At 33.8% G+C, this 13,936-nt stretch overlaps 1 protein-coding gene across 3 annotated transcripts in view; it reads right to left on the reverse strand.

Moving 5' to 3' along the window:
• The window catches only part of LOC105859529 (complement factor H-related protein 1), a 143,063-nt gene that overhangs the window by 80,869 nt on the left and 48,258 nt on the right, over nt 1-13,936 (reverse strand). For all 3 annotated transcript variants that reach the window (XM_075996992.1, XM_020284326.2, XM_075996991.1), the window contains exons 13-20: nt 13,315-13,497; nt 13,025-13,204; nt 10,425-10,604; nt 4,358-4,540; nt 3,688-3,897; nt 2,093-2,266; nt 1,213-1,389; nt 1-134 (exon numbers count right to left, since the gene is read on the reverse strand). The exon at nt 1-134 is cut by the window's left edge and continues 43 nt beyond it. In XM_075996992.1, coding sequence (XP_075853107.1) covers nt 1-134; nt 1,213-1,389; nt 2,093-2,266; nt 3,688-3,897; nt 4,358-4,540; nt 10,425-10,604; nt 13,025-13,204; nt 13,315-13,497 — 1,421 coding nt within the window. The remainder of the gene's footprint in view (nt 135-1,212; nt 1,390-2,092; nt 2,267-3,687; nt 3,898-4,357; nt 4,541-10,424; nt 10,605-13,024; nt 13,205-13,314; nt 13,498-13,936) is intronic.

Below are 13,936 nucleotides of genomic sequence, written 5' to 3' on the forward strand. Positions count from 1 at the left end.
CACTTCTACATCCCCATACATGTCATAAGGTCTCTCACATTCATAGCGGACTTTCTCGCCAGGTGGATACCTACTCATCGGTGTTGATATTATATTAGCATTTTTCACTGTGGGTGGATTCACACAGGAAATATCTGAATAGAAAGAAGAAAGCATTCCCATGTAGTGTTCATTTAAAGTAGCAAATCAATGAACAGGATTGCAAGTGCATTTCAAGGGGGATTTTAATTCAACAGATAATCTGTCATAAAAGATTTTGTTGATTTGAATAAATTTACATGTAATATTGAGGAAAAGGAGACAAAGTAGTAATTTTTTGTAAGTTTATAAGCTTCTACATTCTTATCTCTCTTTTCCCTGCCTCACTAGAACATTGACAGACTTTTGTTTTTCCTTTTGGAGATCAGTGAAAATGACAGTTTCCCTGGTGTTTCTCTTTGATTTTAGTATAATAAATATTGCAAGTTCTATAAATACAACATGAATTTATGAAATTAAAAAAAATCAAAACAACTAGATTGTGTGGCACAAGATTCTGGTTTGCAATCATCCTACTTCTTAGTTGTACTTTTAGCCTCTTAAAAACAAACAAAAAGAGACACATCCTTAGAGAATAAGTCAAGAATTGAAAACACACCTCGAAGAATATCCTAGTTAAAAGAAAAAGATGATCGATCAAAGGATCCATATTGGAGATGTGAGAAAATAACACAAAAATGAGTCCATAATTATAAAAATAACTTTTCATAATTTAATTGCCAATGCTTAAGGATATTCAGCTGAAAGATGTGCGATCCATCAGAGAGTGTCAAGTGCCTGTGTAGAAATAATCTCTAAAGCAATGCTTCCCAAACTGAAGTGTGCATAGATTCCTCTGGAGGACTTGGTAGCAAAAAAGTCAGGGTCTCAGGGTCCCATCCCTAGAGATTTTGATTCAGTATGTCTAGAATGAGCCTATGAATTTTCATCTGCAGTTTTAACAATTTCCCAGAAGATGATGATGCTTCTGGTCCGGAGACTGCACTTTGAGAACTATTGGGCTATAAGATTGACCATTGGATACCCAGTTCCATCCTTTTATTTTTAGGCGTAAACTTACTTTGTCCTGGCCTAAAAATGTTAATCTACGTCCGTTTTAAATGAGCTAGAGACACTCTGTATTTTATTGACCAAGACACTTTAATAAATAAATTTAAAAGTTCATCAAAGTACCTCTGCATGTTGGATTTCCCACCCATCTGCTATTAATACATGTCACAATGTTGGATCCATTCAATTGGTAATTTGGTTGACATTCATAACTCAATTGTTCTCCTGACCTATATGAAGTCTTCTTCTCTCCCGTGAGTATGGCATTATCAATTTTGGGGACATTATGACAATCTGTTCCTAAATGAGAGAAAATACATATTTGTTCTGTAAATTCTTCAAAAGACATTATGTACAATATTCTATTCTAACATAATAGTTGGCTACATGTAGAACCAATGAATACCATACAATATTTTTCTTATAGCTTGACAAAATATTTTAGCAGTTTTGAATTAATTATATTAAATTGTTTTAAATTTATCAAAAGTAAAAGATGGGAATGATATCAGAAGCCTGAAGAGATATTGGTAGTTATAATGCTTGAGATTATACTTTTTGCATTCAGATGATTTTTTGCCCATACAAGCCACCTATATTACGTAGGCATTTCTAATTTTGTTCCAGTCAAATACATCACCTACAATAATTATTTTAAATATTTTAGAAAGTGTATTTACAGAGAGACAGCTGTAAGCTGACACAGGTAGAATAATAATGAGATGTACGAGTAGCTCTAGGAGCAGAGATAACAGACATGAGAAGTCTGAGAATGTATATCAGAGGATGCAGAAAGTTCACACCCGGCGATGTGAGAATTCAGCAGTTTGGCTTATGATGTCCAGCATTTTAATTGCTAGAGCTATAATTCTCAGCAACAATCCAGAACCTTCAAGAAATACCTTGTTAAATTCTATAAATACTGCTTACTTTCCTATTTTGTCATTTGTACTTTGAATTAAGGATATTTATCATACAGATAATAAAATGAAATATATTATACTTATGCATGTTGGTTGATGAGACCACTTTCCCCCTAAGCATTTTGTAGATGCAGGTCCGTCGATTCCAAAACCTTCAGAACATTGGTATGTAAATTCTTCTCCATACTGGTAACTGGGCAACATAGGGGATCTAACCCCATGATCAATTGAAGGTGGTGGACCACAAGGAAGTCCTAAAAACATAATGAATGCATGAATACCTGTTTTACCATCTCAGAAATTTAATTTAATGTACTGGTTTTCATATTTTATATTTGATTTGAGAATAAATGATAACACAGGAGCTATGATGATATCATGTAGAAGGCACACAAATGTTTCCCAAAACCACCATTCTGGTGTCTGTCAACCTGGCTAACTGTCACATACTGAGCAAGAGCTGGAAACTAAGAATATCAATATGTTTAAGATGACATAGCCAATGCTTCTTTAACCAATCCTTAGTGATAACTGGATACACACTGAGAATTACTAATTCTAAGAAAAGTGTCCTATAGCATAAGAAATCAGAAGAGATACAGTAGGAAGGCCATAAAAAAGTTGAAACTTGGTGGCAAAGAAAACACTACAACAAATGAATAGAAAGGTTTAATTTCACTATATGTCATATTTTGTTTAAAGAAGAGAAATGCGAGAATAAAAAGTGATTCCATAATGTACCAATGAAATTTTTGAAGTATGATTGATTTGATTATGCAAAACTTTCAGTGGTACAATATCTAATGGTGTTATATATATAGTAATCTAAATTATTCTGTCCACTGACTTTTATAGCAAGAAATTATATATTTTAATTTATTAATTTTTAATTATTATGGGTACATAAGAGTTGTATAACTTTTTAGGGTACCTGCTATATCTTGATACAGGCATACAATGTGAATTAATCAACTCAGGGTAATTGGGGTATCCCTCACCACAGGCATTTATCATTTCTTTGTTTAGGAACATTTTAATTCCACTCTTTCAGTTAGTTTAAAATATAGCCTAACTTGTTGATTTTCGCCACTTTGTTGTGCTATCCAATATTGTTCATTCTAACAACTAGATTTTGCACCCATTAACCATCTCTACTTTATCTTTCTCTTCCCTCTCCCAGTCCCAGCCCCTGGTAAGCATCATTCTACCTTCTGCATCTATGAGATCAACTGATTTTAATACTTAGCTCCCACATATGAGTGAGAACATGTGAGATTTGTCTTTCTGTGCTTGCCTCATTTCACTTAACGTAATGTTTTCCAGTTCCATCCATGCTTTTGCAAATGATGGATTGCATTCTTTGCTGGTGCTATATAATACTCCATCGAGTGTATGTACCACAATTCCTTTACCCATTCACCCCTTGATAGACACTTAGGTTGATGCCAAATCTCTGCTATTGTGAATAGTGCTCCCAATAAACATGTGAGTGCAGATATTGTTGTGATACACTGAATTCCCCTCCTTTGGATACATGCCTAGCAGTGGGATTGCTGGATCATATGATAGTTCTGTTTTCAGTTTTTTGAGGAACCTCCCTACTATTTGCCACATAGGAGATTACCTCTAATGAATTGTACTGTAAACCGAATGTGAGCTTTCCCACTGTCCTCACCTACACACTGAGGTGGAGAACTCCATTTTCCCATGTAGCATGTTATCTCATCTTCTTCAGATATCATGAAACCATCTTCACAAACATAACTTAATTTAGCACCATGTGGATAAAGCTCGGGTTCGATTGTTTCTTCCCTTTCGTTTGAAGATCTAGATGAGTTTATGGTTCCATGCTCTATGTGAGGTGGTTGAGAACATGGAACTTTTTCTAGATCAAGAACAGAAATCAAAGGGTCAAGCACAAACAAAATGAATAAATTGAAATCTAAAACCAAATGGTATTTGGGATTTTAAAATAGTGTATTTGAACAAGTAACCTTAATTTCAACCAAAAATTCTGGAAACTCACAAGGATATGTGGCTTTATATTGTTTATGTCACCATACCCTCGTTCAGTATTGACTCCGTTAATGTCCTATACATCATGGGAAGGAAATTATGTATAAACAAAAATATTATCTGAAATTTACATAATATCTGAAAGATTTGGGCTGTATTTTGTCCACAGGAATGAAAGAATGGTGATTGATTTATGTGTCTAGACCAGAATTTATAGGGTCAGGATAAAGAAACACAGAAAGATCTTCATTTTGTTTGTTTACACAAAGCACAGGAGAATATTAACCTCATTTGAAAGGATTTTGTAAAGCAAGTTATATACTACTGACCAACACATTGTGGTATTGACTCCCATCTTCCATCTTGGCATAACATTTCTTCTCCTTCCTGAATTAGGTAATTTTCTTGGCAAAGAACAGATACTTTTTCTCCATCCTGATAATTCAATGTGGTTGTCATATTCTTAGCATTGGGAATCTGAGGTGGAGGTGGGCATAACTGTATTTGTACATCTAAAAAATATTACAATTAGACTTCTTGATTAATTTAAAAATATTAAAGGATAATTTTCAATAAACAGAAAAGTCAGTAACTGTTTCATAAATGATCATATAATGATTCTTATGTTCTATGTTTACATGTGTCATACTTTTCAGCTTGTATACCAGTTTAATACTATCATTTTTTTAATACTATCATCTTTCCTGTACTTTTGTCCATCTATTTGTTGTGTAAATAAACGTGCATAATTTATAGGCAAGATTTTTAATTACGTCTAATCTTTAGGATGTTTTAACCATATTCTTAATAAGAAGCATTGAATAAAAACTGATATCAGGGTCTTTTTAGAGATATCTATGATCAAATGACTCTGGAATTGTAGTAAAAACCTTACAAGATAGTTTGCCAATGGATGCTGATTAGCCAGAGGAAGAATTGCATTTATTAATGATTGGTACTGAGACTTGGCCAATAGAATCATTAGATATCTTCACTAATGGGTTACAGCATGCTATTCAAAGTTGGAAACTCCCTGGAACTGCCATTTATTAGCTTATACACTCTTTAGGGGTATATAATTGATGGTATGCACTCAGTTTAATGGATTACACAGACTGAACTTCGTCATGTGATCAGATATCACAGTCAGCTCTCTAAACGTGTGTGAGCTCCTATTAAACTGAAATGCCTCAGAGTTATCTTGCTGGGCTCATAATCTGAAGATGAAGCATGTCCTGTTCGACGGAGGGAGGCCTCTGGATTTACCTGGAAGCATTCCGATCTCTCTACAGTTTCCTGAGTTTGCTCTCTCCCATTATGCCATGTGTTTTAATTCATTAAAGCCTTATGTAAGTGTATCCTGGGAAGCCTTGCAAATCCTTTCAGGAGTCTGACATTTTGTTATGAATTTAGGGAGATATTTAACCAAATAAACTTCATTAACAATTATTAATAACTTCACATTTTCTATTTTTGCCTATGACAATAAAAGTTTTTCACATTTTATGAAAAATATTTTGTCTTATTTGTGGTTTAACATATTTTGACATATTTTTAAATGTATTCTCATCAATTTATTTTCTTTAATTATTAAAGATAAATTATTTATGCTTAAATGATTCTTTCCTTCTATGTTCTTTAGTTGTATATTGTACAACATCGTAATAGCTATTGCTTTTATTTTGTTCTTTGTTTTCTAATGAATGTTTCTCTAATGCATGCTTTAACTGTAGCCTATTGTTTTTGATGTGTACTGTACTGATTGTCATTTGCAGTACTTTGTGATAGTGTATAATTGAGTAAGAAGTTGTTTCAAATTTGAGAGATGGGCATATAAGTTGAAAAACTTTATGACATACTTTAGCCTACATCTACTATAATATATGCATATTTTTATAGAAAATAGAACCATTACCAAGATAAACTGTGTACTGTGCAATAAAAAATGAATAAATTTTAAAATATTGAGGTCATGCACAGTATTCTATAAAAACAGCATTAAATTAGTAGCCAATAAAATAAGCTATCTAGAAATAAAAAACATTTGGAAATTTTAAAACAAATTTCTAAATAATTGTTGAATGAAGTAACAAATCACAAAGCAAATAAGAAAATATGTGAAATGGCAGATAAATTAATAACATATACTTATACACATGTGTGTACCTTTATAGGACACAGCTTAAGCAGTACTTAAAAATGTAGCTTTAAAGTTTTGTATTTTGAAAGTATAATAGTTTGATTCCTTGTTTTCATTTTCCACCTTAAAATGAAAAAAGCAAAATTAAAATCAAGTCATTAGAAGGAATAAAACAATAAGTGAAAAAGAGAAAACTGATAAAGAAAAATAGAAAAGAGAGAATATTAGAAAAGCAAACCATAGTAAAATATGAGAAAGTTAAAAATAGAGAGAGTAAATGGAGAAAATTGAGAGGATTAAGTTGGTTATTTGAAAATATTAACAAAATTGGGAAAAAAGGAAATTCATCACCATTAGACTAGTCTTATAGAAACTGCTTAAGGTGGTGCTACAACCTGAAGTAAAAGGATGACAATTACTATCATGAAAACAAGTGAAAGTATAAAACTCACTAGTGGAAGTTATTTCCTAATCAAACTAAAATAATTTAGTACTGCAATGGTGTTATGTAAATCTTTCAAACCTCCAGTATGTCTGGTAACAAGCAATATCTAAATATTTTATACAATTTATAAAGATGTAAATTAAGCCAATAAAAAATAAATTGTGGAGGGCAGGTAAAAGTCTAGAGTATTTTTATGCAACCACAGTTGTTAATCAGTTTAAAATAGAAAATAGTGTATTATAACTACAAGATTCCTTATGGTAGTCCCATTATACCAAAAAAAAAAGAAAGAAAGAAAAAAGAAATTACAGAAGACAGACACACAAACCAGAAAGAGAAATGAATCAAAGGTTAGCGCCACAGAAAACACCAAGCCACAAAAGTAAAGATTCTACAAAACGATCAAAAACAATTAACAGATTGTCACAAGTAAGTCCCAATCTATAATAATAACTTCAACTAAAATGGACTAAATTCCTCAATGAAAAGACACAATGGCTAGGCCAGGTGTGGTGGCTCATGCCTGTAATCCTAGCACTCTGGGAGGCTGAGGCGGGCGGATTGCTCAAGGTGGGGAGTTCGAAACTAGCCTGAGCAAGATGGAGACACCCATCTCTACTATAAATAGAAAGAAATCAATTGGCCAACTAATATATATAGAAAAAATTAGCTGGGCATGGTGGCGCATGCCTGTAGTCCCAGCTACTAGGAAGGCTGAGGCAGAAGGATTGCTTGAGCCCAGGAGTTTGAGGTTGCTCTGAGCTAGGCTGATGCCATGGCACTCACTCTAGCCTCGGCAACAAAGTGAGACTCTGTCTCAAAAAAAAAAAGACACAATGGCTGAATGAATGCAAAAGCATTAAGCCAGTTTTTTAACTTTCATGCTGCCTACAAGAGACCACTTCAGCTGTCAGGAAACACATAAAATGGAAGTGAAGACATGGAAGAAGATATTTCATACAAATAAAAACCAACAGAGAGCAGCAGTAGCTTTGCTTATGTCAGGTAAAATAGAGTTTAAATCAAAAAGTTAAAATGAGACAAAGAAAGTCATTATATAATGATAAAGGGATCTTTTCAGCAAGACCATATAATAATTACAAATATACAGGCACCCAACAGCTGAACATCTAAATACATAAAGCAAAAAATTTTAGAGAGATAAACTGCAGTACAGTCATAATAGGGGATTTCACCACCTCACTTTCAGCAATGGACAGATCATCCAGACAGAAAACCCACAAAGAAACAGTAGATTTAGACTGCACTCTAGACAAATGAATCTAATAGACATTTACAGAATATTCCATCCAACAACTACAGAATACACATTCTTCTCAGCTGCACACAGAATATCCTCCTGGATATATCGTATGTTAGGGCACAAAACAAGTCTTAACAAATTTAAGAATATAGAGATCATATTGGGTATCTTTTCCAACCACATCAGTATACAACTGGAAGTCAATAACAGCAGGAACTGTGAAACTTTACAAATATATGGAAATTAAGCAACATGCACCCAAATAACTAATGCATCAATGAAGAAATCAAAGAGATATTTTAAAAATTCCTGAGACATGAAAATAAAAACACAACATATCACAACCTATAGGATACAGCTTGAGTAGTTCTAAGGCAGTAGCTTATAGCAATAAATGCCAATACCAATAAAATGAAAAGAGCTTCAATAAAGAACCTAATATTGCACCTGAAGGAGTCAGAAAAATAAGAACAATCTAAACCCAAAATTAGTAGAAGCGAAGAAATAACAAAGATGAAAGGAGAATGAAGAAGAGAGTCTAAAATGCAATACAAAAAAATAAATGAAATAAAAAGTGGGTTTTTTTGAGAGACAAATGAAATTGATGAACTTTCAGTCAGACTTAAAAACAAAGGTATGATTCAAATAAATAAAATCAGAGAGGAGAAAGAGGCCATTACAACTGATACCACAGAAATACAAAAGATCATCAGAGAATATTATGAACAACTATTAATATATGCTAACAAACTGGAAGACCTTACTAAATGATATAGGTAAATTCTTGGAAACATACAACCTACTAAGAGTGAATCAGAAAGAAATAGAAAAACTTGAACAGACCAATAACAAGTAGTGAGGCTGAATCACTAATAAAGAGTCTCCAACAAAGAAAAGCTCAGGACCAGACAAATCCACTGCCTAATGCCCAAGCATGGAAAAAAGAACTAATACCAATTCATCTCAAACTATCCCAAGAATTTTAAGCAGAGGGAATTCTTTCAATTCATTCCAGGTGTCCAGCATTATCCCAAGGACAAAAGAATAAAATAAAACTGCAGGCCAATATCCCTGATGAACAGAGGTGCAAACAATGCTTAACAAAGTATGAGCAAAACAAATTCAATAGCTTATTCAAAACATCATTCACTATGATCAAGTGGGATTCATCCAAAGGATGCAAAGGTGGTTTAACATATGCAAATCAGTAAATGTGATATATAGCATTCACAGAAAGGAGGACAATAACCATATGATCCTTGCAATAAACCTAAATATAAAAGTTAGAACCATAAAACTTCAAGGAAAACATGTAGAACACATGCACCTCACTATATTTAACATTATTTTTTCCTTAAAGCAAGGGTCCTCAAACTTTTTAAACAGGGGGCCAGTTCACTGTCCCTCAGACCATTGGAGGGCCGGACTATAGTTTAAAAAAAACTATGAACAAATTCCTATGCACACTGCACATATCTTATTTTGAAGTAAAAAAACAAATGGGGCCGGGCGCTGTGGCTCACGCCTGTAATCCTAGCTCTTGGGAGGCCGAGGCGGGCGGATTGCTCAAGGTCAGGAGTTCAAAACCAGCCTGAGCAAGAGCAAGACCCCGTCTCTACTATAAATAGAAAGAAATCAATTGGCCAACTGATATATATATAAAAAAGTTAGCCGGGCATGGTGGCACATGCCTGTAGTCCCAGCTACCAGGGAGGCTGCAGCAGAAGGATCGCTCGAGCCCAGGAGTTTGAGGTTGCTGTGAGCTAGGCTGACGCCATGGCACTCACTCTAGCCTGGGCAATAAAGCGAGACTCTGTCTCAAAAAAAAAAACAAAAAAAACAAATGGGCAAAAATACCACATGTGGCCTGCGGACCTTAGTTTGAGGACGCCTTCCTTAAAGACTCCAAATATGTTAAAGTGTGGATAGTAAATTTAGTTTTTCTATTGCAGTGACACTGCTTTCTCTATATTCTAGCTGTCAGATATTGGTAAAAATATCAAAGGCAGTGAGGCAAGGTACCCCACAGCTGGGCAGTGAACTACAGATAGGAAAAGTGGGAAGACTGCAATGAACCCTGCACTATTCAAGTGGAATTGGAGGTGTCGATATGACTCAGCTTGAAGGAGAGATGTAGGATAAACAAGTAGGTGAATAGACTGTTAGACAGGTATACAGGGATAGATACACACATACGTAAGCAGACGTACAACAGTTAAAGGCACAGGCATGGGTATAGGCACAGGTGCCTTTGTTTGTAATAAAAGGAATTAGAAGCAATGGTACCCCAATAGTAAAGAGTACATGTAGTGTCCAGGTTTCATTTCAAAACCATCAAGTTTATGTGTGTTTTTAAATGAAAGGTAATTAATGCACACAATACAATTAGTATTTAGAAACCATCTTTTCATTAGTTCCTAAATTACCTTCCAGGTTAAGAAGCATTTGTAATAATAAATTGTTAATTTTTTAAAAAGACACAAAGGTACTGCTTTCACAAATGAGAAATAAAATAGATTTTTTAAAACATTGCACATAAGACCTTACTTGGGCAGATCAGTTCAGGCTCCCATCTTCCATTTATGCAGACGGAGTGTCTGTGTTCTGATGTTGCACCTCTACATTTGTACCTTACATTCGAGTTATGTTCAAATTCCTTCTTATTTTGTGTATTGTCCTCAGTTAAAATTAACCGTGATGATTTACACTTCTTAAGTTGATTTGTTGCTATAAAATGAAAATATTAGCATGAAAATACTAATTATAAGAATCAAAACAACTCTTACATAAAAATACTATAGAGTCAATAGTAACTGCATAATAAAATTGTGACTTATTCTCATAAATTCCACCAACCAAGTTATTCCTGATCACGCTGCATAAGATAAACTATTATCTATAAACAAAAGCCCTGGATTCAGTCCTTGAAATATCAGAAAGAATATTGGCCATAAAGATATTTTATAGTTTGGGAACTAAAGAGTATACAGATTTACTGTTTTGGATGATCTACATAGCAAACAGTCATCACATGACTGAATTTGGTCCCATATTTCAAATCTATACAAATGCTCACATTCATTTGTTTTCCTTAGTAAAAACACCATTATTTTATTTTTAATCCAAAATATTAAAACATTAAAGTAAAACATTGTGAGAATATAAGAAGTTGCTAATTTGAATGTATTTTTCAAATGAGATACTATAATAAATAAGAAAAACACATCTAAAACATATAGATGATTAATATTTAAGCAGATTTTTTATGTGATCACAAAAATGGACAAATACTTAGAATAAGAAATTGGGTGCTTAAAGTTATGACCTCTTTTCTTATATTAGAGTCTTGGAGGAGTTATTTTATTAATGTAAAGCAAATCATCATATAATCCAATAATATTATAGCCACAGTAATAAATTTATGCCAGCTTTGGAATGAATTAAATATGGACTATAGAAGCTTTTTATGCACTATATATATCCCAAACTCACTGAAGATGGCAGTTATTTTTGAATTTGATAAAATATACATGTAAGTCTCTGATAATATTTGTTGTTTATGATTTTTAAAGCAGAGTCAAGTGAGGATGAACAGAGTAACAAATGTTAAATAATTGGCCAAGGAATGGTTATGATTTTATGATGCACCCTTAAAAAAATAAAGTAGCCTCATTCAAAACACACTAGAGATTTGAGAATAAGGCCCCTTCTTAGGACTGGTCCTGAGATGGAGGAAGACTAAACAAGATATTCTGTTAGAAATGGGAACTGAGAAAGACACAGAGTAGAGTGGAGTGGTGGTGGTCATTGCTGTGTCCTGGGATACACTGGTTTCCGGTAGGAGTTCTTTGCTTATTGAGTTAACATAAGCATATAGGGAGGAGTGGGAAAGCTAGAGGAGTGGAAGGTACAAAACAAACATTGAGAGGGGAAAATTGGACTAAGGCCTATGATAGCTGGAAGGGGGTTGGTTATATTAAGCTGAATATAGCTAGAAGATTAACCTTGGAAAGGCAGACTCTGACATCAGAGGAAATAATAATTGAAGTAGAAGTTTTGATGTAAGTCAGAATGAAAAGTTGAGAGTTTTCATGCCTTATATTTCCTTGGTTGCTGCCCCTCCCCATATGAAATGTGGTGAAATCACTTGTGAAGATGGAAGAGGAAAAAAATAAGGTTAGGTCTTGAAGGATTGGCAATACCTTTGACAGGAATGTGTATAGGAAACATTTAAGGAATAAACAACAAAATGTATTGATACTTTTGGCAAACTTTTATTGTGTGTCTCCTTGACTTCAGCCAGTCTTCTGAGTATCGGGAATACACCAATAAGCAAAACAGGCATGAATCCCTGATGTCTGGAGCTCTGCCTTTTCCTGGAATTAATTAACCAATTGGATGACTAAGGCAGGACACACAGGAGTCTCCTTGAATGCTGGATTCAGGAAGACTCCGTGGAAGAACTCAGTTTAAGAAAAAGTGAATGAGGGTCCTCAAGGTCCTTCCAGTTAGTCATCAAAGACTTGATCATCAGAAGGGCAGGATCATTCACTTACGGTGTGAAGTCCATCAATGGGACTTGTTTCCAGCCCATTCCCTGACTGACTGTTGTCACTAACCTATACAACTGGCCGTGAGGACCTGCGGTCCACCACCCACAGCCATTAACTTCTCTTTGCTACATTTGAAACAAACTGAGAAATCATCACTCTTAGAAGCTTTGAGAAAGGCAAGATTTTTGTGGGAGAGTAGCAAGCATGTATTTTGTCAAATTTCTTTGTTTTCCAGGGCCTGAAAAGAGTGGCGTATAATAACAAGAATGGCATTTATGTAAAATAAATTTTCTTGGTAATTGGTACTCATATATAATCATATGACAATTTATAAGTAAAATTTAGCTTCACACATTTAAAGATAAAAAAAATTAATATAAAAGAATGAAAGATTTCTAAAATTCTAGTATTCCTAGGGATTTTCCCCCTCTGTAGACATATATTAAATTATAAACAACAAAACTTTGTTTTCATTAAAATGAAGACTTCCTATTTTCAGACATATTTCTAAATTTCAAAAATATGCTTGCAAATATCGTTCTTACAATAAGAATATTAAACCATTAAACGTCGATTTAAGAAGTGTATTCTCACCAACACACTGAGGAAGTTGTGTCCAGCTTCCACTCCTACATGTAATTGATCTGTGTCCAATCATTGTAAACGTTTCTGTGCAATTGAACTCCACTGAATCTCCATGGTAATAGGGAGGGGAAGAAGGCTGGGTGTAACCATGTTCAAGTTCAGGTATTTCTCCACATGTATTCTCCTCCCCTATGTGAATTTCACAAAAATATGTGTATTTGTTGAAACACAATTTTCATGTTTATATAAATACACAACAATGTTAATTTAAGTTTAAACATTAATATTTTATACATTACCAATACATATTGGCAAGGTCGTCCACTCTCCATCAACACATTGAATTTTACTCGTCCCCTTCATCAGAAATCTAGGTTTGCAATCATATTCCATCACTTCGCTGTGTCCATATTCTGCTTTCTTTGTCCCCTTAACTTCTCCATTGTGGAGTTCAGGGGGTGGACCACAGGATTTTACTTGCTCTACAGTAGAAATAGTATGTAAATAATAGTTAAATTGTCTGTTTTACAATTTAAAAATCCAGTAAAATGGAGAGATTTTCTTCTTTATTTATTCCTCATTATATAATTTATTTAGCATCCTTAAACAATAAAAAAATGTTGTTTATACCAGATTTATACTTCCCAGTTTTATTACTGCTATTGAAATAACATCTTGGAGGCTTATTAAAAGTTTTTAAATATGTTCACTAGTGTGATATTTTAAAGATGCAGGCAGGTAGAGTAGTAAATGTGGTTATGAAAATTATCTTAATTTTCATATTTCTAGAAACATTTCATTGTAACTTCTTGAAAATATACCATCACTGAGGCAAGCATTTTATCACCATATTTTAAATTTGATTAACAAATACATGTAATTGAATTGGTTCTAAGCTGCTTAAATATTGTTTAGACACAC

The sequence above is a fragment of the Microcebus murinus genome, chromosome 23, assembly GCF_040939455.1.
Source record: "Microcebus murinus isolate Inina chromosome 23, M.murinus_Inina_mat1.0, whole genome shotgun sequence".
NCBI lineage: Eukaryota > Metazoa > Chordata > Mammalia > Primates > Cheirogaleidae > Microcebus > Microcebus murinus.